The sequence below is a fragment of the Nelumbo lutea genome, chromosome 7 (assembly GCF_056320005.1).
Source record: "Nelumbo lutea isolate HS-2025 chromosome 7, American lotus-T2T, whole genome shotgun sequence".
NCBI classification, from domain to species: domain Eukaryota; kingdom Viridiplantae; phylum Streptophyta; class Magnoliopsida; order Proteales; family Nelumbonaceae; genus Nelumbo; species Nelumbo lutea.
In genome coordinates this window covers 56,433,188-56,460,921 of record NC_142690.1, presented here as the reverse complement: position 1 = coordinate 56,460,921, position 27,734 = coordinate 56,433,188, and the positions used below count along the sequence as shown (strand labels likewise).

General features: G+C 37.1%; 1 protein-coding gene across 1 annotated transcript in view; it reads right to left on the bottom strand.

The window, feature by feature from the left end:
- Nucleotides 1–2,683: 2,683 nt before the first annotated feature.
- The window catches only part of FTSH12 (FTSH protease 12), a 113,572-nt gene continuing 88,521 nt past the window's right edge, over nt 2,684–27,734 (bottom strand). Inside the window, exons 13-19 of the mRNA XM_088955336.1 lie at nt 27,561–27,677; nt 27,290–27,466; nt 26,494–26,613; nt 26,312–26,386; nt 15,665–15,772; nt 12,114–12,194; nt 2,684–3,209 (exon numbers count right to left, since the gene is read on the bottom strand). Of these exons, the coding sequence (XP_088811462.1) occupies nt 3,132–3,209; nt 12,114–12,194; nt 15,665–15,772; nt 26,312–26,386; nt 26,494–26,613; nt 27,290–27,466; nt 27,561–27,677 (756 nt within the window). The 3' untranslated portion in view covers nt 2,684–3,131. The remainder of the gene's footprint in view (nt 3,210–12,113; nt 12,195–15,664; nt 15,773–26,311; nt 26,387–26,493; nt 26,614–27,289; nt 27,467–27,560; nt 27,678–27,734) is intronic.

The following is a 27,734-nucleotide window of genomic DNA, read 5'->3' as shown; positions in this document are numbered from 1 at the left end:
TCATTAGATTTGATCAAAATATAATTCACAAACTCGTAATAGATAAAATGATAAAAGTTCCATCAGTCGATTAGATTTGGAAGGCCTATCTCTTAAGCAAGGTTCAAAATATAGACACTATCGGGTCAGCCACTACAGGGGTTGTATCGGGTCAGCCACTGGTTTAGAGGGTAGTCGGGTTTTAAACCAGCCCCTCTGAACTGATTAAAAAAAAAAAAGTAAACATAAAAAAAAACACCGATACATGGCCATGTTGATACTTAGAACCTTGCTTTTAAGGGAATTGATTAGTAGAAGAGTAGGCAATCCAGACTTGGGGTGTAACTGAGCTGAGTCCACTTGCAACTTGCGAGCTACTCCAAGTAGTTAATCCGAGTCCAGTTCGAGCTTCACAATAGTCAGCTCTGGTGTTTTCAACCCGCCATTGCGAGCTATAATCTAGTCAAGTTGGAGCTTCACAATACTTGACTTTTGTTTTCAACCCGCTGTTGATCCAGTTGGTTGAACCGTTTGAATCATCATCTGGTGATGATCATGATTCTGGGCCCGGTATTAGTGAAACTCAGAATTTTGTCACTGTTGACTGGGTCAAAATTTTAATTATATTACATTTAGATTATAATTATATATTACATTTAGATTCTGGACCGGGTCATGATCATGATTTTGGACCAGCAATTTTTAATTTTTTACAAATAAAGTAATGCATATATTACATTTAGATTATAATTATATATTATTTATTGATAAAATGTGTTTATACACACACACATAAGGGTGTCAATTGCACTCGATTAGGTCCAATCTGATCCAGTCCAATGAATCCATTACAAATGGACCTGGTCTAATCCAGTCCAATGAATATTTTAGACCAGCAGACACATGTATACTTATCTCTTATCAATGGATTTTGATATGAACGGAGTCCAACTTTTATATATATGTATATATTGAAAATTGGAAAATTGATAGAGAAAGACTGGAAGTGTTACGAAGGTAGGGCAACCCTAACCAAGACTCAAGAGACCTTGTAAATTGAAGGCAGCCCCGGCAAACAGAGGAATCCAAGCTGCCCACATTTTGTATTCTATGTTCTAGGCTAGTTTGGAAGGAGTACAAATACAAATATGTGAGTGTAAAACCTTGTATTTTGTTCTATTTTATATGTATGTGCACTGTACATATTTGTATTCGTACTCCTTCCAAACTGAGCATAATAAACTGTCAATGGACTCCAATTGTTTGAAACGCTTATCCAATATCTAATCCAATTAATTTGGATTCAGTCATTCAGATCCTAGAAACTGCTTCTGTTTAATAATCGGATTACAGACAGATTTGACCCCGACCCCAACAAATGATCCAATCCATCGAATCTAATTAAGATCCCTGTGAAATTAAAATCTGATTTATATATAATATCTACATATACATATATGTAGATATTATAACTTTATTAAGATTTAATGAGTGATCATGTTTTTTTTTTTTTTTAACTTAAATTTCTCTTCATTTTAAACACAGCAAATCCCGATGTCCAGTTGGATTGTTGGGATTTTCCCTGTTAAAAACGTTTTAACATGCTTTTGCTGGCAACGGAGCCCACAAATACACTAATAACGTTAAATCCGATGTTGAGATAATAAAGCATAACATGCGTTAATAGTTTATAGGAAGAGATGTACTACAATCAAGAATAGCGGGAGTTTAAAACATCTAGATATTATATAATGACTCTAATAATTAGGGGTGTAACCTGAAACCCGTGCCCAAAACAGTGTAAACTGTAACTTGCACCCCTACTAAAAATATATCAAACAATGTTTGAGCTTCCAATCTATTATATACTCATTATAAGATGCACTAAATTGTTATTAGATCAACAAGTTTGATAGATTATTGATAAATCCATCTTATGGTTCTTCCTTATCATGAAAATCATTTAAAATATATAAAACAAATTACTTTTCTTTTTATTGGATTTTCCTTAAAGAATTAAGAAAAAAATATCATTTATATATAAACTATTCTTAGAACAATTACTTTAATAGATCATTGATAATTCCATATTATAGTTCTTTCTTGCAATGAAAACCATTTAAAACATATAAACCAAATCCTTTTTTCTTTTTTTACAGTTTTTAAAAATTTTCAATATTTAGGGGAAAATACATAGATCCAACGTGTTTGGACCACTTCTATAATTGGATATATGTTGGCAGTCCAAATTGTTGAGATAGCATAAAAAAATTGTCAAAAAAATGTTGGATGAATGTTGAATAGGAATTCGTTGACCAGTGCTGACAACTTTTCTTTTCTTTTTTCTTTCCTTTTTGATCAGTAAAAGAAGATTGCATTAATTAAAAGAAAAAAAAAATTACAGAGCTGAGATTCTTCCAGATTATATCATCCCAGATACAATTCAGCCCAAAAATGGTCGTTCCCTATTAGCCCTTGCTTGGCCAAAGAGTTTGCCATTCCATTTACTGTTCTTACCCAGCAATGCTGATGATTAGAAACCTTTAGCAGTAGTAGCCTAGTAGTCCCTCAATGGCACAAGGCTATTCACCAGTGCAATGTACCCATGCCTTTAGATACCAATATGATATGCCCCATATCAGTAGGTGTATTGTGTTGATAATTTTCACCTTACCTCTTGCCTTTTAAGCTGCGAAAAACAGGCTGGACCAACCATTTCTACTCTTACCATTTATTTTAATAGGAATCTGTAATAATAAAAAGTTCTGGAATATTTTACATAATCTTGATGGTTAAAATTATTCAATGAGCCAGAATCTTTGGGTCTACTAATTTGAAAGCCTCATTTCACAAAGAAAAAAAAGACTATAATGGAGAAACCCATAAGCATGCCTGGGCAATGGAAAATTCAGGCACAACCAATTTACAACAGCCATCTCTACCTTAGCTCTGTCCACAGTTGAAGTCTCTGCAGTATGCACTCCTATAGCTTCATTTAGTATCAATTTCAGGCAATGCAGCAGTGACTACCCTGTGACTACTGACTTCCTTTGTCATAGAATAACAATCACCATTTTTCTTTTTGTTGGCAATGGAAGATATGTCATGATGTACATCCCGGAAGTTGAGAAGGCTACGAAATTTCTGAATTTTCAACACCTGTGAAGTGGTGCAGGATATATATCCAACGGCTGATAGCGCAATCTGTCATTATGAGGCAGTGGTCCATCCTGAAGGTTTCATGAAAAATTTCAATTTATTTACCAAGATGAACAGGGACAAGCATAAGTAACTTCTAGACTATGAAAAGTAGACTGAGACAAGCATCACATTTGGCGGATGACAAATATTTTACACTACTCTCCTATATCTAATCTTAATTTGTTTCCTATTTTGGCTTTTAATGGTTTAACTATGTAGAATGCCAGACTCAGTACATACTGGAAAACATGATTTCAAATCACAGTTCAGTTTGCTTATTGTCATGGCTGTTTTTAGGTCCCCTCTATCCTTGTTGGGAACTGCTGATAGTTGACTTCTGCAATAATGACATAATAAATTCAGATAAGGAAAGTGTGAGGGAAAGTGTATTGAAATGTGAAGGGCAGCTGATTAGGATGGTCCACTAGGTTTTGACAAGAGAAGATTTCAGAGACCCTTAGGTTTACTCCAAAATAGGGTCGCATAACAAGATTAGGTGTTAACAGGCAGAAGATTTGACAGTAGCCTTCCTATCCTCCCCAAGAAGGAAATATTCAGTATGAAATTGATGATTGCTACCTTGGGAATCATGCCCCTTTGGTACAATTGGGGTTTCAGAGATAGTGCAGGCAATGTTATCATGATCTAATCAGGACTAATTCATCAAATAAAATCCATTCATGAAAAGATGAAAGCCCTGCTTTAGGAGCTTAGATTCCTTTTTCTTTCAGGAGTGTGGAGAGTAGAAACAGAAGGGGACTCTTAGGGGGAAAATGGATGGATGCTATGCTTCTGAATGGCTTGTCCAGATGGATTTCTAGGTTAGATGAAACCATAGCTGAGGGCTTGGCTGAATGTGGGCTTGGGAGGGTTGAGTTTTATTGGGATCCACCCATCATAAATTGATTCTCTTGTTTTGGTCATGTGTTGGCTAACCATATTTCTTGTACCGATTTGTTTCTAGGGATTGATAGGGTGTCTTCTGTCTATACCTTCTAATGCTTAACAACAATTTTTTTTGATAAAAAAAAGTCTCATAATTGATGAAATTAACGAAACACTACACTCAAAATTAAGTGTATGGACAAATACCTTAGATACATGAGGTTTTAGAATAAGTAGGACTAAAACATAACATATGCTATGTAAATTTAATAATAGTAGGAGTGGAAATCAGGGTACAATTAGGATTGGATACCAAGAGATAACTCAATGTAACCTTTTCCAGTACCTTGGTTCAATAATTCATGACAAGGGAGAGAGACTAAGGAGGATGTTGTCCATAGACTAGTAGGATGGGCAAAATGAAGGGGTGCACCTGGAGTCTTATGTAATAGGAAAATACCACTTAGATTAAAAGGAAAATTATATAAAACAGTAATAAGTCCAGCTATACTGTATGGAGCAGAGTTTTGGGCAGTTAAGAAACAACTGCCCAAAAATGAGTGTGGCAAAAATGCATATGCTGAGATGGATGAGTGGAAAAACAAGAAAGGATAGGGTCAGAAATGAAGTAGACGAAGATGGTTTGGTCAGAGTCATAGAAGATGACCTATAACACCTGTAAGAAGTGATCTGTTACAAGTTGAAGGGACTAGAAGAGCTAGGAGCAGACCGAAAAGGAAGTAGTAAGAAATGCTTTAAGTGTTCATAATTTAACAATGGATATGGCATTAAACAAAATGGAATAGTGAAACAGAATTCACGTAGCCAACTGTCATATAGTTGGGATAAAGCTGATGATGATGATAAATAAGGCCCTAAAAGTTACTCATTTTCATCTTGTTAAAGCATTAATACATCAACAGCTAAACCCTAGCTTATACCCTCTTATCCTCTATGGTTGCAAATGAGGTATTGAGTAGCTTGATCCAAGCCTGAGCTAGGATTTGAAGTTTGTAAGATGAGCTTGAGCCTTAAAATTAATCTCTTTAAATCAAACATGATGGCTCGTTATTATATTATGCATGATGTGTTTTGTTGATATTCATATCTGTATGTTGGTAAAACTATAGAAAAAGGGCTGAGAATGCAGAAGTTCATGGTACCAATCATTCTTACATCAGTTACAAATGCAATTTTCAAGTTTGATCATCAATTGCACTAAACTCAACAAAGCCATTTCCAAACTATATGATGAAGTCATAGATGTAAACCTCTTTTGTCATTACACTTTATCAATGGCCGTGTCCATAGTTCCACTACTAGTAGATGTGCATGTGCGGTATTGAAGCATGTAACAAAAACAAGCAATTGAAGAAGCATGGTGTAGTGGTGGATTTATTGCCTTTCAACTTAAAAATTCAAGTTCAAATCTCCCTGCTTAAGCTTTATATCAATGTTTTCAACCTGCAGTTGAATTGGACAGTTGGACCGATTAACCTGTCACTGAATTAGATTTATGGGTCTGTTTCACCCCAAACTGCTTTTTTTTTTTTGCAAAAAATTGTTTACTCAGTCCAGATAACTTGATGGGTCAAACTACTAACCCATTTGACCTAGTTAATAGGTCACTGGTTTGGCATTAGTTCTCTTTTTCTATTTATGTATTTTTAGCCATTTCCATCATTAAATGATAAAATCATACTATTTTTGTTTAATATTGATAAGTATATAATATTAGAGACATGTCCAGGTTTTCTATTTTTATAGTTTTCTATAATTTTCTATTTTATTATTTAATTTATGACACCATAGGTTGACTTGTTTGACCCATACAGTTGAACTGCTAACCCTCCACCTGGAGGGAAAAGCTATTCTGATCAGTTTTTAAAAGATTGTTTTTTCTGAGTGTTTTCAACTTGCAGCCAAATTGGCCTATCAAATAAGTTGACCTGTAAATCAGTCAGGATTTTGGGTCCATTTCACCACTAAATTACTTGCCTACAAAAATTGACTTGGCCATTGACCTAGTGATCCAATCGGTTGAACCATTGAACCGTTTAACTCGACCAATGGGGTTATGAGTTAGATATTAATTCTCTTTTCTGATTTTCTTCTATTCCATTTCCAACATTAACAAAAGTAATTGTTATTTGGAACAGTTATTCTTTGTTTAACAATGATTAATATATAATATTAGATACTTGTGCAAAATTCTTCTAGAGTTTTCTAATTTTCTACATTTTTTGTATGTTATCTATTTTTAATTTTTATAACTTAATTGTGACATCACGTGTTGACACATTTTGACTTAGATGTTTGCCACCTGGACTAAAAAATTGTTTTGTTTCCGGGCCAGTTTAATATCATTGGTTTTTATACCATTAAAATTATGGGGTATAGATGGAATTTAGTGGTAAGAGAAAAGGGTTAAAAACAAGAGTTAATGAGAGAGAATGGGAGTAATACCTCAAACATAGAAGTTAATGAGTAGGATGAACTGAAATGTAGCAGTTCGAATCACATTTTTTGCCCTCACAATAGAAAGGGGCCAAATTCAAAAATAGGGGTATTTGACAATGTGCAGAGAACCAGACCAGGCATAGAACTGGAAAAGAGAGGTTCACGGGTCATAGGTTCAACCATGGTCGAGCTGGAGGTCAAACCGAATATAACATATATACATATATATGGGTCACATAAAAACTATATGTAACTGTAGAGATGATGGGCCGAATGGGCCCTAGTTTCTTTATTTTCTTTAAGTTATGTTTATGCCTAATATTTTAAGTAGTGGGCCTTTTTTCTCTTTTTTATTAGTCTTTAGTGCTGGCCGCCCTACTAAGGGTACTAATGTAATTGTCCTCATTATTACAACTAAAGAATAAAAGATATTATTGGGGGCTGAAGAGAAGATCGAACTACTCTCTCTTCTTCCTTCTCTTTCTTCAATCTTCTTCTTTTCTGTTTTTCTTTTCTTTATTTCCGATTATTGCAGGTGGATCTACAACTATAACATATTTTACAAATATTATTATACTTGAATGTGGTGTTAAAATAGATAATTCCTAAATTTTTAAAACAAACAACCATGGTTCAAGCCTCTCAACTCACATTTTCTTTAGAGCACGTGTGCATTAAAGCAAAAAATACATTAAAGTTGCATAAATGGAAACAAATAAAGAGAAAGATTAATGGTAACAAGGCAATACATTTTGAAAACAAGAGGTCTTGGGTTCAAGTCTTGCCATTACCATTTTGAAGTTTCTACTCATGTGGTGACCTGAGTGGTTTTATAAAACTGGGACTAGCTCACCAATTTTATAAATCCGAGTGGTTTTATCTCCTAACTGGCCAGTTGGGATTGGGGACCTCTTACTTAAACGCAGGTCCACTTAAGAGGTCTTGGGTTCCCATTCTAGAGATGCCATTACCATTTTGAAGTTTCATAAGAGGTCTTGGGTTCCCACTCTAGACTCCTCAATAACTACTATATATCATCGGTAAATTGCATACATCATGGAACCTCATCCTTCACATGCTTGGTTAGTTCATCCATAATTAGTGTAAAATATGGAGTAAGGGATAACCCCTGATGAAAGATCAAGTAACTGTCAACTTTGATACTTCTTTGGCAGGTTTTCTAACATTGATCATTACACAATCATGCATATCCTTAATTAGGTCAATATACCCATTTAGGGATTCGTTCTTTTCTGAACTATTCTACATAATCTAACTGGGTAATTTATCATATGCATTCTATGGATCAATGAATAGCATTGTCAAGATCTCTCTTCTTCACTGTGCCATATGTTACATATAGGTTCTTGTAATTAATGAATTTTTTGATAGGAAAAAGAATTTGTTAAAAACTTAAAAATAAAAAAGGAGAGTGTGTATACAAGGAGCACAAAGATAAGAACCCTGAATCATAATAATAAGGCAAGGACCAAACCCCAAACTATACAATTGCTGCTAAAAATACCCCAAGCTTAGACCCATCAATTAACCTAGTGTCAACTGAAGGAGGACCCATTCCATAACTGAAAAGCTCTAATAAGAAAAACCAAAAAAATGTGACCCTCTACACTTCTGGAAATTGCCAGTGTACAGACCTTAACCAAAATGACACAACCCATCCATTTCAAAAAAGTCTTCCTTTCACTTTTATTTTTAGATGTCTCCTTGGTACCATTGATCTGTTTCTTCTCAATTTTTACCTCCCTCTCCAACCACCTACAACCATCCTTGTATAACACCTTGCTCCACATGGTTAATACTTGAAAGGTTTCTGACCTCAATCAGATCCTCCACACCTACCTAAGAAAAAAGTCATTACCCAATGCTGATGGCAACTACTGTTGTCTTGGGAGGGGTAGAGTGGTCACTCTCAGACTTGAACCTGCATTCCCATGCTTGTCAGCCGGATATTTTATCATTGCACCAAGCAAATTTCCTCCATATCTACCTCTTACCCATAATCAATGATATGAAGTGATTGCATTTTCCTGTTCAACTGACGACTTTGATATTCTTTAATTGCTAGTTTTTTTTTTTATCAATAACAATGAAATTTTATTAATGATCGAGAGAATCAGAATTACAAGGGAAGGAGCTAAAAAATCTTAACTCCCAACTACCCAAAGTACATCCTGACCATGAGGCAATTACAAAACAGCCCAAAATATAGTGTTTCTGTTTACCCCTTGCCTAGCTAGACCATCTGCCAATGCATTTGCACTTCTCTTTATCCATGTACAATGAATTTCCATGTCCTTGGTGAGCCACTTGAACTTCCTCTTTTCATTGTTGTATTTCCAAAGCATAGAACTATCCTCTTTTAGCCAATTCACCACAATTTCAGAACCACCTTCTATAATCAACTTTTTAATATTCATTTCCTTGACCCTTTGTATCCCTTCAATAGCTCCTAGAATCTCAGCCCTCAAGGAGTCTCCCACCCCAATCGGACCAGGGTACATGGCTAACAAATTCCCTTTTTCATCCCTCATCACCCCCCTACTTCGGAAGGCCCTAGATTGCCTATGCTGCTACCGCTGAAATTCAGTTTGGTAAACCCATGAGGTGGAGGTGTCCAGCAAGAGTTTAAGGTCTTCTTACTTGAGCCTGAATCTGCAATCTCTTTCCAGCTTCTTATCATCTCATCAACTGAGAACACTTTAAACAATTCCACTGTTCTCAACCAATGTATCATCCTAATGTGGATAGTCTCTAGGATTTCTTCCAAACTTCTCTCCTTCTTTGAGAATATCTTTGAGTTTCTCTCCTCCCAAACAGTCCAACATACCGCAGTCCTACCACATCTCCACATGATCTTGGCCCTTTTGGTTGGCCAGTTAGGCATGGATGTAAATAAGCTTTGCACATTCAAAGGGGGAGTCCACCTGCACCCAAACAGAGAAGTAAACCATTCCCAAATAACTTCAACAAACTGACAAGAAATTAGTAAATGGTATACAGACTCACCATTGGATTTACATAGAACACACCGGTGAGGAGACAAACAACTGTTGGGTCTTTTTCTTTGGAGTAGATCCCCTGTATTAACTCTTTCCAGAAAAGCTTCCCAACAGAAACTCCCAACCTTTGGAGGTATAGGTCGACACCACACTTCTTTAACAAGGAAAGACGATCCAACAGGAGGAGAGGGTAACAAAGCTTTAAAGAAAGAGGCACAAGTGTAGGAACCCGAGGGAGTGAGTGTCCATATTCTGCTATCTGTCTTTGATGGCTCAATGAAGATTGAAGACCCCTTCAAGAATGGATAGTAAGGCTAAAGTACAAGCTAACTCTGTGTCCCTGACATCTCTTCTCAAGCTCAAGTTCCATCCAAACCCAAAAGGTGAATTAGAAGGAACAAGAAAGGAGGAGACTGATTCATTTTTAAGGGTAGAAATAGCAAAGAGGCCTGAAAATTGATCTTTCAAAGAGGAATCCCTAACCCAAACATGTTCCTAAAACTTAATGACGTTACCTGAGTGCAAGTCGTACCTGATTCATGGAGAGAACAAGGGCAAGATGGCTTGAATAGCTTTCTAAGGAGAAGCTGTTGTAGTCCTAGCTAGAATCCCAGAGTCCCATCCATTGTCTGCCAGCCCATGTATACTTCCCACTATCTTAACCCACAGTCGTTCTTTCTCCAATGAGAATCTCCACAGCCATTTCCCTAGTAATGCTAAGTTCCTAGTCCTAATGTTCCTAATTCCCAAACCTCCCTCCTTTTTACCCCTACATACCATTTCCCACCTGACCCAAATGATCCTTCTTCTCCTCCCCCAGCTCCTAAAGAAAATCTCTTATTAGTTTTTCCAGCCTACTAGCCACCTTAGCCGGAATCTTAAAGACTGACAAAAAATAGACAAGGTTAGCCAAAGTAGACCTAATTAAGGTGATTCTCCCTCCAAGAGACAAATAGTTTTTCTTCTAGTTGGCAAGTCTCTTTTCAAACCTCTCCACAACAGGGGGCCCAAAAATCGCCCTTCTGAGGATTATCCCCCAAAGGTAAACCAAGGTAATTTAAGGGCCAATTAGAAACTTCACACCCCAAAATGTCTGCATACTCACCAATCTCCCCTTCCCCCATATTGACTCAAACTATACAACTTTTCTTAAAGTTCACCCTAAGGTTTGACATTTGCTCAAAAAGTTGTATAGTGAGCTTCAAGTTTCTAATCCAATTGATATCCCCTCCACAAAACAGAATTGTGTCATCTGCAAATTGTAGGTGTGTAAGTGGTATATTATCTCTTCCAATTCTCCACCCTCTAATTAACTCCCTAGAATCTGCTTTGGATATTAGTCCCCCCAGCACTTCTACAACCAATGTAAACAAAAAAGGGGATAGGGGGTCTCCTTGTCTAATCCCCCTCAAAGCTGGGAAATAGTTCACCATTGTCCCATTCACCAAAATGGAATAATGACAATCCCTAATGCAACCCATCACCCATTTAAACCAGATGTCTCCAAACCCAAAGTTAATCATCACCTCCAACAGGAAGAACCAATCAACCAAGTCATAAGCCTTTTCCAGATCTAATTTACAGACCACACCTCTTCTCTGGATCTCTTATAATCCTCTAGACTCTCATTTGCTACAAATATTTGATCTGTTATTTGCCTTCCCTTCACAAAAGCTCCTTGATTGTTTGCTATGATAGTTGGGAGCACCTTCCTAATTCTAAAGGACAGCACACTAGTGATGATCTTATAAAGGCTATTTACTAGACTGACAAATTTAATTGCTAGTTACTGACAAATTTGATTGTACAAACATCATTATGCCATCTTTCTATCAATTTAACACTTCTTTTTGTGCTCTCAATGATGGTTTCACAACACTAAAGTGAACCACCATTTCTGAGAACAAAGGAAACAAAGATTTAAAAGTAGAGAAATTTTCAATCGATCTATTTTTGCTCATTGAGAAGGTATTGCTTACTCTCAACTTGACAGCATGCCTCATAGATGAACAAAATGTAGTTTGATACCTCAATGTTGTTGAAACAATGCACATTATCTTTCCTCTGGAAAAATGAATTCATGAAAATTGAACTTGGTTGCAGCTGGAATTCGAAACTTTAATTGGATCTTGGAATTGACTGCTTCTTTCTAGTATTTGTCCAAGGTACACGAAAAAGTAGATTTCACAAGGTTTCCTTTCTAATACATTTTTCTTACCAAATATCTATTTATGTTCACAGCTTGCTTGTTTCATTCCTAGTTTTTCATTAAAAGTTTTAGGTTTTACTTCAGAAAACCATAGACATCAATACAATAACTTGCCGAGCTGAGCCAAGCTTGTCAATATTGTAGTGAACCAACCTCAGGCAGTCAGGTTCAGAATGAACTTGAACCAAGCCTGATCATGATCCTTGAGTGATTGATGCATTCTCAGTTGGGTAAAATTTGGCTCCTTTATGGCTCTATCATCTACTACCATTCTCCCTTTTCTTTATTAATACCAACAATTGTTATTAGTTCTTAAGCAACTAAAAGATAGAAAAGAAATATAAGGATAAATAGAAAACCTCTTCTGAATTTATCTGGAATGGTTGTACAAAATCCTCGAACATTGTTGGAGACATTTCCTTCATCCTTTCCTCTACTTCCTAGAAAAAGAGGCAACATAACATAGTTAAAGGAAATCGTGTGATATTCCAATCATAAAGTATATAATGATACTTTGCCTTTTCTCAAAAAAAAAAAAAAAAAGGTAATTCCATGAAGTTGCAAAGTATCCAATCAAGATATCATTTGATTAAGACTTAATTGAATGGATAGAAACACTTGTGGATATATATACAATCAGTAAACCTAAAAACAATCCTAATTTTTCCTTCACTCTGATGAAAATGCTATCAAGAAAGTTCTTTCCAAATCTCAAGGGAAAAGGTTGAAGAAAAGAAAACAATTCATTAATTCTGCAGACTTGTAGATGCATTGTCAACCAGAAAAGAAATAATTGAGCAGTCAATTCTTATTTGATTTAGCAGAAATTTAGTTAAATAGTGTTGTAAAATTTCTGCTTAATTGGATATGAGAAAAACTCCATCTCAAGGCTTGGACACGTTTTTTTTGGCTCTGCAGGTCATGATCAAAGTCGAAGTCAAAGAATTGATCAGTGGACTCCACTGCTTGTGTTGCCTAAAGTAATAGAGTCCATGGATCAATTTTGGTTCACATTGCATTAGTAGTTAGAGTGATAGTGGTGTCCGAGTCTGTATAGGAAGTTCTAAATTAGTTAAACACGAGTAGAAGTTGCTTATTTTTGTTTCTTATTATAAAAGGGTGTCAGCAGGTCTTGTAAAGGGATCTATTCTATTATTTTCTGCTCAGACATCAATAAAATAGTTTATTTTATGTTTCCACCATGGCCAACAACTACATTAGAATTTCTTTATGCTACTTCTATTTTTTTCTTTGTTTCTTTTTAATATTTGATGTAGGAAAAGGTACAGGTTCTGTAAATTTCTGATCTAGTAGTGAGCTTTGGGTGGGGTTGGGGGGGGGGGGGGGCATGGAGAGGCTTTGGGGTGATTAAGGATGAAAAATAGGGATGGAGAGGCAAGTAAGGAGCTTTCTGTCCACCTAATAATGATCAAGAAATTAGAAAGAAAGAGAAGAAATTTTGTTGTTGTAAAAAACAGCAAAAGGATAAAGTAGGCAGCTTGTGGGTGATGGATGGTGCTAGAATAAGAATTGTAGAAGATGAGTTGTGTGGAGCTCGAAAGTTGAGTGAGCTATGTGCAAGACTTTATAATTCGGTCTTCTTGATTGGGAGGTGGATGGGTGCATCTTGCTGCTGGAGAAGTTAGAACAATCAAAGGCTTCAAGTTTATCAAGAGATATCAAGAGATGAACTGCGGTGGATGGGAGATTCTCTGTAAAGTCCTTTTATTCTGCTTTAATTCAAAACCAGATGGATACAAATCAGGAGACAGGTGTTTGGGGTAATCCTGTTCCACCAGGAGTGGAAGCATTCGCATGGCTTGTGGCTATGGATAGTTTTCTAACAGCAGATCACCTGAAAAGTAGGGGTTTGAACTTTCAACTTGGCCAGTTTCTGTTACATCTGTAAAGAGCAGGAGGAATCCATTTATCACCTATTATTTGGTGTGAGAGTTTTTCAGCCACAATCCCCTGCAGAAATTTTCTCCTTGTGGCCAAAGTTTAGAGGTTGCAAGAAGACCAGAGTAGTGTGGAGCTGCATTCCCTTAGCTGTTGGATGGTAGCACTCATTGGCAAGACAGTGGCAGATTGGGGGGTAATCCTTCCTGATTTGCAGAAGTTGGAAGAACAAATTTGGGGGATAGATTTTGGGACGTGCTTGAGTTACAAGCTTGTAATTCTGATTACTTGTTTCGAGTTGTTATAGTTTTCGGGTATTACCTTGACACCTGTTGAGCTTTCCTTTTCATTAATAAATTTTTCTTTTTTACTTATAAAAAACCAGCAAAAAGATAAATCAGTTATAAGAAAAAATAGGTGAGAGAAGAAAAGAAAAACTGCCTAGCAACAATTACAAAAGAAAAGATCAATTGAATTTCATATCAGATTTGGAGTACAGTTTTCATTAGTTGCATTGAATTCAGATGTTGCTGAATCTGATTTGAATCCAACCTGATTACAGCCCTATTTCAGATAGTTATTATGGGCTGTATGCATTTTATTTTATCTCCAATAGCTTCCCTTTGCTCTGGATTTGAAAAGCTATCCAATCCAACCTGATTACATCCATATTCTAGATAGTTATTATCATCCGTATGCATAATTTTTTTTAACCAACCAATTAAAATAGGTTCCCTTTGCTCTATATTTGAAAAGCTCAAAGAATTCCTCTATTTGATTTTCACCTCTAAAATGGATGTTATGTTCTTATTCATCCAAACAGTATACTTGGTTTCTTTGTCCTTTTCTCTTCCTTTTTTTTTTTCTTTTGAAGATAGTAAATTAATAACAAGATAATAAATATGCAAGGAGACTTATACATTATCCAAAGCCAAAGTAAGTTCCCCATTTACCCCTACTTTCAATTACCTCTCGTCAACAAAATATATTATTCTTTTCCTCTTATAAATGTTGTTGAATAGAAAGTGGGAAAATCATATATTATGCTTTTTCTCTTAAATATGCAAGGAGGCTTCCTTTCTTTTTTTTTTTTTCAATTCCAAAAGTGAGGTTACAGTAAAAGTTGATCCTCTATCCTGTACATGTATCGATATCATATCGTATTATATTGAAACGGTACCTATGGCTATATAAAGCTTTCCAGGTTCATTGCTCTTAGAAAAAAGTTATTTTCTTAGGAAACGTAACAAAAAATAGAGCTGCATTTGTTGGTAGGAAACTCATAGTTGATAATAGCTATTCCTAAGTCTTATAAAACCATGCTATCCACCATCATTTTGGTGACAAATACAAGGATGCAAGCATCCAGATATTCAGTGCCTGTTATTAATTTGAAGTCCAACTGTACTATAAAATTTCACTTGCAAGTAGGGTTGTCATGTATCCAGATACTGGGATCCAAGTTTGAAAACCAATTTAATTAAAATGGATTTCAATTTCAAAAATCAAATCCTATTTATAATTGGGGTGGATCCAGATCCACCCCAATCCAATCTGATTAAGATCCATCTATAATATTAGCATGTATATATACATTTGTCTGTAAAAATGTACACATTTATTGATAAAAATGGTTTAAACATCATACGTTCATGATAGGCTCACAATTTTAAGTCTGATTTAAGTTATTTTTAATTCATTTTATTAATAAACATATTAATTTAATTTAATAATCATATTTAATATCCAAATCTGATCCAAGTCTGAACATAATCTGATGGGTAAAATTAGATTCAAATGCAAATGTAAATAGGATCGGATTCAAATATAGGTAGATCTGATCCAAATCCTATCCGGTTACAACCTTACTTGCATGGAACTTGTTAAATAGATATCGATCAACCTAAGAATACTTGCTAAACAAGGACTAACATGATCTCTTCCAAAAAATCAGCTTCAGATTTCTTTTACTGGAAAAAAAGAATGAGAAAAAATAATGGTCATGCATTACCAATCCAGTTATCCTTGATTTTTCTACAAGTTCCCTGGCAATCATATCCAAGATATGCCTGTTCTGCTTTAAACCATTCATTGCAAATTCTTCTGTCTCTTCAATGTACTGGAGATGGTGGAAAGGGAGAAAAGAGAAAATCAACCATCACTTGCTAAATGCACAGAGAAAAATAAAAAGAACAAGAAATGTAGATAATGTAAGATAGATCAAGCATCCATAAATGAACAAATAAATTATATTACTAGCTGATAAAAAAGTGCTAAAAGAAACAATATCATATGATAAATTATTTCGGATGTGAACAGGAAAATGGTTGTAATGTTTGTGAGGAAGAGATAAAACAGTTATAATAATTTTATATCCTTTTGTGTAGTGTTACCATATGATGAGTACATAGAATCCTATATGTACATGCATTTTATTTAGCTCATAGGGGCAGATTGGTCTTTGCATAATGTATATATCTTAAACATAAAATAGAAATATCTTTTAGGACTGGTTCCAAGACCAATCTTTTGAACTCTCTTTGCATTTTGTGTTCTTGGGTTTCAGCATACATCTTGTTTAGTTCTGACATGATAACTGAGTAGGATCAGGACAAGGATTTAACAGTGATTTGGGCTTGGATTCTGGGCCTAGAACAACAACCAACTGCATTTGTAGTAGTCTGTTGATAGTCAATTGAAGTAAGGGAAAATTAACTTAATCAGTTGAGTGATTTTGTATCAGCTTCTTTACTTGGTTTTATTTGACTGTTCAGTCAAGGAGTTTTCCTTGATATCGTTCAATATATACTTTCTCCATTGGAATGCATGGCCAATTTTTACTCAAAAGAGTATTATCAGACCATAAAGGCTGATCATAGTTTTGATCACAGATCTAGGTGCTATGGTCACAACTGTTTATGCTATTCTGGACAATATAAAGGTTCAACTGTTCAAGGCCTGTTTTTTCACATCCATCTTGGAATTTAATAAATTTGCTCTTTTTCTTATATATATTTGTCCATTGAAAAGTATTGGGGTGGTGTCTGAAAGGGTGACATACTTTTCAGCCTTAATCATCCAGTGGTGAGTGATAACTTCTTTGTCTGTGACAGACTTGTTTATGGTGGTTTAGATGCATTTTGAAAGATTTGACTGTAGGTTGTACTTTACAGGAGCAGCACTTGACTGAAACATTGATGGCCTTTGGTTTTGAGACAAGAAGGATGAGTGGGTATCATGATAGTCGCAACATTTAACCTTTTTTTTTTTATCAATAACAGAATTTCATTCGAAATATTAAGAATTACAAGATAGAGAGAGGTAAACTATCTTAACTCTCCACAAACAAAAACACTGTTACAGCTGAGCCCAAAACAACTGATTCCTCCCCACCCCTTGTTTTGCTAAAACATCATCAAAACCACTTACTGCCCTTTTAACCCAACTGAACTGCACTTCCATATCTTGAATCTCTTTTTTTCATTATTAAAGATCCAAAATCCTTTATCATCCTTTTGCAACCATTCCAAAACCAGTTTTGAATCACCTTCTACAATCAGCTTTGTGACATTCAGATCTTTTGCCTTTTGCAGACCTTCCATAACCGCCATAACCTCAGCCCTTAGGGAGTCACCTATTCCAATTGGGCCTGAATAAAGACCAATGATCTTGCCTTCACTGTCCCTAAACACCCCTCCTATACCAGATGGGCCTGGATTCCCAGCACTACTTACATCAAATTCAACTTGACGTAATCAAACATTGGAGGAGAACAAGCAGGCTTTATGATAGGATTGTGGCAATCAGAACTAGCCACTCCCTTCCATTTGTTCATGATATCATCTGTTGAGAAATCATAAAAAATCTTCATAGAGTTAAACCAATGAACCACTCTCACCATAATAATATCAATGAAAGCTTCTCTATTTCTTTCTTCTCATAAGGTCCAGCTCACAGCCACCCTTACACATCTCCATAATACTCGTCCCCTTTTCTTTGGCCATCTCAAGAAAGTAGAGGCAAATAAGCTTTGCACATTAGCCAGGGGAGACCACCTGCATCCTTACAACGAAAAGAGACATTTCCAAACAAAGGATGCAAGCGGGCAGGAAATTAATTAATGAAAGCAAGTTTCTCCATTAGCCTTACACAAAACACGCCAGTGTGGGGATAAACACCAATTAGTCCTTTTTCCTTTGGAGCAAGTCACAAGTATTAACTATTTCCAGGAAGACTTCCCAACAAAAACCCCCAATTCTTGGAGGTATGGAATTACCCCAGACCTCCTTAACCGGGAAAGGTGTCCCCAAAGAGTCAAAAGGTTGGATCATGGCCCTAAAGAAAGAGGCGCAGGAAAATACACCAAAGGAAGAAAGGGTCCAAATACAACTGTCAGGTTTAGAGGAATCCAAGTAAATCCCATTAAGGATATGAATCAAGTCCAAAACATCATCAATTTCTGAATCAAGTCCAAAACATCAACATTTAACTTTATTCAATGGTCTCAATTGGAAAAAGGTTCTGGAGTGGTTCCGTGATGCGTTGATAGTTTGACATAGTGGTTATGGAAATGACCCTATTAAGATTGAGATATTAAAAAGGGTTTTGGCATCAACGTTTGAAATCAAAAAGTTGGGGAACTTAAGTATTTTCTTCTTCGCCGTTGAAGTAGCAAGATTGAAGAAAGGTATATTTGTCTCCCACTACATGTATGGCCACAAGAGGTGGTCATACATGATCATAAACTCTAGATAGGTCAATGGTACCAAGGATTTCGTGGTGTCATGAAGGATGGGACATCTTAAGTTGTTGGATAAGGGCCTTTGGCCTGCCAATAAATTTGTGGGGCAGTAAAATCATTGAAATGATTGGGGAGTTAAGTGTAGGTTTTATGAAGCTGATAACTCCTATCAAGAAAAGGAAAGCAGTGAGTGGGTGAGGATGGAAATAAGGAAGAAAAGTTTGGTAAAGGTGGCGGTTAACATAGTGGTGGAGGGGATCCTTTATTTCCATTTGGCTGGAGTTCCACCCAAGAATCTTCAACGTCCCAAAGAACTTGAGTACCAATTGAGCAATTCGTGTGTAATTAGTGGCAAAGATCTTGAGGGATAGCAAAGGTGGAGCCAATGGTGTCTGGCTTAACTTTATGCCAGAAAATTCCTTTGGAAAATTTAGTTTTAGGTGATGCAGTGATAAGGGTCTAAACCACAAGTGAAAAGGAGGGAGATCCTAAAAGACCCATCACCTATTGTGACCCCCAATGGTGATTCTCAATGCATTCTCTTTGTCAAGACGTTGAGGTTTTTGACAATTCTCGAATAATGCAATGGATAAGGAAGGAGATAGTTACCCTTGAGTTCAAAAAGTCATCAAGTTTGTACTACCACTTTCAATTGGGGCACATTGCTCCTCTTGTAGGCGAAGTAGCTCCCATATCTCTACAAAACTTTTCTAGAGATGCACTAAGGCACTAATAAGGGAGGTATTATCAAAACCTTTCCAAGCAAAGGGTTGGTCAATTGAGCAATAGGTTGGAAAGGGGCAAAAAGGTAATTTAAGGTGTACGTAAATGGAAAAATATCAAACCCCAAATCAGTCCAACCAATTGGTAGTTTTTATCGGGAGACATTCCTATAAACAATTAACACAGGTGACCTGCTTCCAAGAAAGAGACCCAATTCTTGTTTATCCCCGCATAGGTGTATTCTCTACAAAGTTGATGGGGAAACTGGTTACCACCTATTGATTTCTTGCATGTTTACTAGAACTATTTGGGAATGGGTTTTCTCCCTTAGCTGGCCAATAAAAAGAGGGAGAATTATGTGGAGATGAATTAGGGCAGCGATCTGTTGGTCTCAGAAAAGGAGAGATCCATTGAGAATTTAATAGAATTGATATACTTAAGGGTGGCTCATTGGCTAAAATCCCTGGACCTATTCACAGATTTCTTCTTGGGTGACTTGCTGAGAAATTGGAAAGAGATAGTTATTTCTGACTATGTTAATAAGGTTTCTAATCCCCTTGGGCCTCTCCCCCCTCTGAGTTCATAAAACTGAACTTTGATGGCAGTAGCTTAAGGAACCAGGACTCTCTGGTATAGGGGGAGTGTTTAGGAATAATGAGGAAGGGCTTATTCTAGCCATGTTCTCAAGCCCTATTAGAGAAGGAGACTCTTTTAGGGCTGTGATCCTTGCAGCTCTAGAAGGTGCTCAAAGAGCAAGGGAGTTAAACATAAGAAGATTGGTTATTGAACGTGACTCGGAGGTGGTGGTGAGATGGCTAAGGAAGACAACTCTGGTATATGGAATTACATCAAAAGGAAAAAATTTAAGTGGCTGACTAGGGACATTGAGGTGTGTTAAGAGTCGGCTAAGGAAGGGTATTTCTGTCTTTTCATCATGAGTTAAGATGTGTTTTGTCTGTTTGGTACTGTGTTAAGTTACATGTCCCATACTTAAAGTAGGGGTATATTAGACATTGTATATTTTGCATTGACAAATATATACATATACATATACATATACATACATACATGCATACATATATATATGGTCAACTGGGAGGGTCTCTTTGACTTCTCAGAACAACAGTTTTTCTTCTCTTTCTCTTTTCTATATTTCTGAACCTGGTTCGACTGAACTATCAACACATGGTATCAGGGCGCTAAACAGGAGAGAAGAAGACTACAGCTTCAACTTCATGGTGCTATGATCAGTCCTCCCCTTCTTTCTTTTTATTTTTTTTCTGGGCTGCGCAACCTGGATTAAGGGTAAGAGAAGGCTGCGGCAATCTACAGAGGGCTGTGGTAACTTATTCAGGTGCTAAGGTTACGGTGGTCTGGATTACAGGTGAGAGAGGAGTGCAGCAGCTCTATTAGGAGGTTTCTGGACTGTTGTCACCATGTGTGACAGCCTTAGTGGTCGTGTGGTTGTGTTTGTGATGGTTTGAACCCTCTACTGAGCAGTTTCAAGAGGGATTTTTTTTTTTCAGATGGTGGTTGTGGTGTTATTAGAGGTCGTGGTTTTTTTTTATCCTAACAAGTGGCCAAATGTGTTCTTAGGTAGTATCATGGTGGTTGGATGAGGAGGTGCTGTACGGTGGTGAGTGAACTGGTGTAGTACTCAAAGAACAACAGTAGGTGTGTCTGGACTGATAATTACTTTTTTTTTTCTGGAAGGGCAGAACCAGTTTCTTGAATTGAAACCTTGATGGCATCAATGGGAGATGTCAGTGGTGACCAGAAATCAAGTGTGATGATTTCCTCAGATTTTTTAAATGTGCAGATGGCATCCTTTAAACTAAACGGTGAAAACTATGTGCCATGAGCTAAGCCGGTGGAAGTGTTTCTTAAGGCTAAGAAGAAAGTAAAACATGTGCGGGAGGAGAAACTTACAACTGAATCTCCGGGTTTTAGTGATTGGGAGTAGGAGGATGCTCAAATCATGACGTGATTGTGGAACAGTATGGAACCCAAAATCCGTGTTAACTTTATGTTCTTAGACACAGCAAAGGAGATATGGGAGCATGCTAAGAAAATCTATTCCGGCCAAGACAATACTACAAGAGTTTATCAGCTTTATCAGGAGTACTTCAGTTTGCAACAGGGAAATCAGGCCCTTAAAGAGTATTATGCCAGTATGAGAAATCTTCAGAACGAACTTAATGTCTATTATCCCTTAACTCCAGATGTCAAAATTCAGCAACAACAAAGGGAGCAACTTGATGTTACCCGGTTCTGAGTGGGGCTGAAATCAGAGTATGAATCTATCAGAGCACAAATATTGGGTGGATCTGCCCTTCCCACTTTAGAGGATCTCTCTTGGACCCACAAAGGGTACCATAACTTCTGATAGATCAGAATTTATTGGACCATGAGGAGGAGCTTATGGAAATAGAGGAGGTGGTCGTATAGTTCGAGGGGGTTGTGGTAACCCCATGTTCGGTCATAGTCATGGTACTGGTGGAGGTCGTGATTCAGGGGGAGGCTGTGGTAGAGGAAGAGGAAGCACTACTAAGAAATGTACGCACTGTGGAAAGGACAGATGAGCTAATCATGCTGTTGTTGGTGGCAGTGAAATTGGTGATAATCAGCAAGTTGATCCAACACCTTCTACATCCACAACTACTTCCGGGAAGGAGATGATGAGTGTCCCAAGAGATGAGTATGAGAGGTTCCTTCAAGCTATTTCACAACAGGATACTGCTACCCTTGCCCATTCAGGTATGACTTGCTTGGCATCAAAACCTTCCCCTGGATAATTGACTCTAGAGCCTCTGATCACATGACCGGGACTCCAAGTGTGTTTTCCTCCCTTTCTCAGACCTCCACGTCACATAATATTACCCTAGCCAATGGTTCTCCTTCCCCCATTTGTGGTGTTGGTAATATTGACACTACATCTCTTTATATGTACCCAAGTTTTATATGTACCCAAGTTTCCATTTAATCTTATGTCTATTAGTAAACTAACCAAGTCTCTCAATTGTTCTATCGCTTTTTACTCTTCTTCTTGTGCTTTTCAGGATCTCAAAACGAGAAAGAAGATTGTGGAGGGAATGAAGCTAGTGGATTGTATTATCTTGACGGTGGTGGATCCACAGTTGCACTTCAAACTTCTTTGACTCCTCTCCAGCGGCATTGTAGACTTGGTCATTCATCTCTTAAAGCTCTCAAGCTACTTGTTTCGTCATTGAGTCGTTTGTCTTCTTTGTAGTGTGAGACGCATCAATATGGAAAACACCATCAGGTTTCCTTTAATCCTAGAGTTGATAGTTGTATGCCGAGTCCTTTTGCTTTAATCCATTTAGATGTTTGGGGTCCAATTAAAATTGAGTTCTATAATGGTTACAAGTATTTTGTTATTTTTGTTGACAACTGTTCAGGAATGACATGGATTTATTTAATGAAAGAGGGTGAATTATTCTCCATTTTCCAAAAATTTCATGCTGAGATACGTACACAATTTGGTGTTCCAATTAAAATTCTCCGTTCAAACAATGGCAGAGTATTTCCTTCATTTCAACAGTACTTGGAGCAACATGGCATTATTCATCAGACCTCCTGTGCATCCACCCCCGACAAAATGGGGTGGCTGAGAGAAAGAACCGACATTTACTTGAAACAGTGTGGTCCCTTCATCATATAAATGTTCCTAAACGTTTATGGAGTGATGTAGTGCTTACAGCTTGTTTTCTCATTAATCACATGCCTTCATTCATTCTTGGCGGTCGCCCTCCTTTTTCGATTTTGTTTCCCACTCTGTCTCCATATCCCTTGACTCGTAGGATCTTCGAGTGTGTGTGCTTTGTTCATAATCTAGGTCCTGATGTAGACAAGTTGGATACACACACGATTAAGTGCATCTTTCTTGGCTACTCTAGGACTCAAAAAGGGTATAAATGCTACAACCCCATTACTCGAAAATAATTTGTTTGCCATAATGTTACATTTTTTTAGTCTGCGTCATTCTTTTCAGGTCCTGATATGTCTCTCTCTTCCATAGAGGTCCCTCTTCCTCTTCCTCTTCCCCTTCCAATTGATGATTTCATTCTTGTTATTCCTGTTGTGACTGAGTCTCGACCTCCACCAGTGCAGGATCATACTAAACAACCACCAATCTTCCAAGTGTATACTCATCGACAAAGACCAACACCTCCTCTAGCTTCTACTTCATTTACAGATCCAGTTGCTTCTACACCCAAGTTGCTACTCAAGTTGCCTTCTGATCTTGATCTTCCTATTGCAATGCAGAAAGGTAAATGTAGTTGTACTTTGCACCCTATATCCAATTATGTTTTTGTCCTTCACCTTTCCGCTTCACATTGCCAGTTTGTTTCTCTGTTTTCTTCTATGTTTACACCTAAGAATGTCCAGGAGGCTCTTACCTCACTAGGGTGGCGTAAAGCTATGGAAGAGGAACTCTCTACCCTTAAACACAACCACACGTGGGAACTCACCAATCTTCCCCTCAGGTAAGCATGTTGTTGGTTGTAAATGGGTGTATATTGTTAACTATCTATCAGATGGGAGAGTGGAATGGCTGAAAGCCCGATTGGTTGTCAAAGGATATTCTCAATTATATGGTATAGATTATGTAAAAACCTTTTCCCCTGTTGCTAAGATTGGCTCAGTCCGTGTTTTGATTTCATTAGTAGTTATTTATGATTGGCGCATGTTTCAACTTCACATTAAAAATGCCTTCCTCCATGGAGATATCTTCTAGAGGAGGTGTACATGGAGCAACCACCAGGGTTTGTCGCTCAGGGGGAGGATGGTAAGGTGTGTAAGCTCAAGAAGGCAATTTATGGGCTCAAACAGTCTCCTTGTGCTTGGTTTGGCAAATTTCGTGAAGTAGTGAAAGAGTTCGGGAAGATCTTGCTAGTGGTTTACATGGATGACAAAGTCATAACTGGCAATGATAGACTTGGGATTGATAAACTGAAGGTCTTTCTACAAGATCACTTTAAGACAAAGGATCTTGGGAAGTTGAAGTATTTCTTGGGTAATAAAAGTTGCTAGATCGAAGCGAGGTATAAACTTGTGTAAGAGGAAATATGTTCTTGACCTACTAGAAGAAACAAGACTACTAGGTGCTAAGCCAACTGAAACTCCCATGGAACCGAATGTGAAGTTGGGCGGTAATATAGGTGAATTGTTTGATGATCCCGGAAGGTATAGAAGGCTAGTGGGAAAACTGAATTACTTAACTATTACTAGACCAGATATCTTCTTTGCTGTCAATGTGGTAAGTCAATTCATGCAAAGCCCCCGAGTTCCTCACTAGGATGCAATCCTTAGAATTGTACGGTATTTGAAGGGGGCTCCAGGCCATGGATTATTGTCCAAGCTAGGAGGAAGTCTTGAAAAAGTTGGCTATACAAATGCAGATTGGGCAGATTTAGTATCTAACAGGAGATCCACTACAGGTTATTGCACCTTTCTTAGAGGAAATTTGATGACGTGGAAGAGAAAGAAGCAAACTGTTGTAGCGAGTAGTGCTGAAGCAGAATACAGGGCCATGGCACAGACTACATATGAACTAGTGTGGTTGAAAAATCTTTTGCAGGAAGTCGGGTTCTCAATAAGCAAACCCATGAAACTATAATGCGACAACCAAGCTGCAATTCACATCTCATCCAATCCAATTTTTATTGAGAGGATTAAACACATAAAGGTGGATTGCCATTTTGTAAGGGAAAAAGTCCTTAATGGTGTCATAAGTACAGAGCATGTGAGAACAGGTGATCAATGGGCAGACTTGTTTACAAAAGGGTTGAGTTTGGGAAGAGTGAATTATATATGTAACAAGCTGGGACTATATGACATATATGTAACAAGCTGACTAGGGACATTGAGGTTTGTTAGAGTCGGCTATGGAAGGGTATTTCTGTGTTTTCATCATGAGTTAAGATGTGTTTTGTCTATTTGGTACCGTGTTAAGTTACATGTCCCAAACTTAAGTAAGGGCATATTAGACATTGTATTTTGCATTGACAAAATAAGGTGAAATACAACTGAACTATCAACACAAGGTGAAATACAGCTGAACTATCTTCTTCTTCCTCTCTTCTTCTTCTCTTTTTCTCTTTTCTATATTTCTGAACCTGGTTCAACTGAACTATCAACACAAGGTGAAATACAGATGGGTAAAGAGAACTGCTAACTCACTCGCTGATGGATTAACCAAACAAGGGGTGAATAGGGGTTCCTTTTTTTGGGCTCATTTCTAATATTGTATCCTTGTTTTGTGTTGGTGGGGGAGTTAAGGAAGTTTACCTCCCCCTCTCTTGTAATTAAAGTTTCATAGTCTTAATAAAATTTTCTGTTACTGATAAAAAAAAAGGTGTAATACACATGGAGGCAGATGGACAGAAGCCCTAAAGACCCTTCCCAACATCAAAAGACTCCTGAGACAAATCATGTAATGTCTGGTGCAAAGGATGCACCAGTTAGGGGACAGACAAAGGAACAATCTTCTCTTTTGTAAATTATCCAAGGTGTTCATTTTCCCATAGAACACTTCCCAGCAAAAATCCATAACTTAGGAGGAATAGGCCCGCACCAAGCTTGACAGGAAAAGATTGTTGAGAGGGGGACTAATAGAGAGACCTGAAGAAAGAAGAACAAGAAAAGGACCCTTTAGCCTGTGGTGACCAAAACCGTTTGTTTGTTTGTTTTTTTTTGGTTCAGAGGAATCCAAACAAACTTTAGTAAGAAGACTCAACAGCCCTCCCTACGCTTCTTTTCATACAACATGAACGTGATCTATGTTAGCTCATAGCTAGTCTTTCATGAATTACTTGGTAGGCATCACCACACTGCATCATATTCCTTTCAGATCTAAGGATTATTGGCATTTAAAAATGCCCTGACATGTACTCAAAGAAAAGTATACATGTAGTGGTACCCAGACCTCTATTTTGTTAGTGTGTTTTAAAAGCAGTATGATGAAATCTTCTCCCTGCGTCACATTAACTAGATATTTACAACAAAGAATAAATGGAAAGTTTGACCAATATCAGAATTCTTCAAAACAGGCATCAAATACTCAAGTAATCTTAAATCATAGAGAAATACAGATGGAAAGCTAATCAAATATGTTATCTTTATAATCCACTGACTCATAAGATGTAAATTCTTAAAGGAAAGTATGATTACCCTTGTAAGTTCGCGAGTAAATAATTCAGACACTTCAACTGTCATGTCTGCTGGAATCACATCAGGATCATCCCACTATCAAGGTAAAAAGTGTATTTAGACAATCAGGATCATAAATCAATAAAAAAAAATGTTCTGATTAGAGTGAGTTTGGTGATGTTATGAGAAATTCTTAATGGTACCTTATACTTTATCATCTCGCCATCAGGACTATCTGGTCGATCCATTAAACCAACCCTTTTTGTCAATGTTGTAAGCCCCAATCTCGAATTCCTAGGGCTGATAACCATCTCTCTTGCAATCTGCAATAATCAGAGGACTTCACAATTATTAGAACTATAATTTATCATCTGCAGCTACAGAAATTACCTCACAATCTTAAGTGAGAACTCAAATAAGAGAACTTAAGAATTCCTTGACAAGTGGGTAATACAACTTTTTTGATATAAATTATGTTATGCCCATCAAACATTAGAAAATATGAAAAGTATATAAGAATACCTAAAAAATGAGCCTTGAATTAGATCTCAGCCCAACCCATGGTGGTCTTGGGGCAGAGATGCAGAAAGCCAGTCCCATCCATGTGCACCCACCTCAAGCAAATTAAAATGCTCTTAATTTTTCATCTTGATTCCTTGAGTTTTTAGCTTGGATTAAATTTCCCCATTGTTTTTCTTTTTTTTGCTACTTGAAATTATTTAAAATACTTGATGTAAGGTGACTAGGAAATTTTATCCAATGGGAGGCTTGGGTGCACTACTCTGAAACAATGCAGATCTACATAAGGAACACAGCAAATTCTGGTAAACCTTTTCGCTATTGACCAGGACACAAATACCATATTCTGGGAACAAAACATTAGCTATATAAAACCTCAAGCAATCAATAAATTCGTTGGAGAACCTTGGATGTATTTAACATCTACCACCAAGAGAAGCATCAATTTTAACTTCACTTGAGAGAGGAAATACTACATACTTTAGTAATCTTCTCCAGATCATCACTTCCTCCATCAGTGATGTCATCCCCAAACACAATACGTTCAGCACAACGACCACCATGTGCTACTACCATTTGCATCTTCATGTAACCAAAGGTTGTATAGCCTTGATCTACCATATCTTCTCTAGGATAGAACACAGATATTGCAGTTTCCTAATCAAGTTCAAAATTGATACATCAACAAACATCTCGAGAAAATAATTCAATAGCAACAAGCTTAATATCCAACCATATTCCAAATTTGTACCTTGCCACCAGGTAGCAATTGGGAGAATGCATGCCAATCAAATCGAGGAAACAAGTGAGCTAATAATATATGACCAGCTTCATGTACAGCTAGCAATCTCTTCTTTTCAAATGATACCTATTTTATAAGCATAGAGCCCCAATAATTAAAAGAAACACCAGATAACGGCTATCA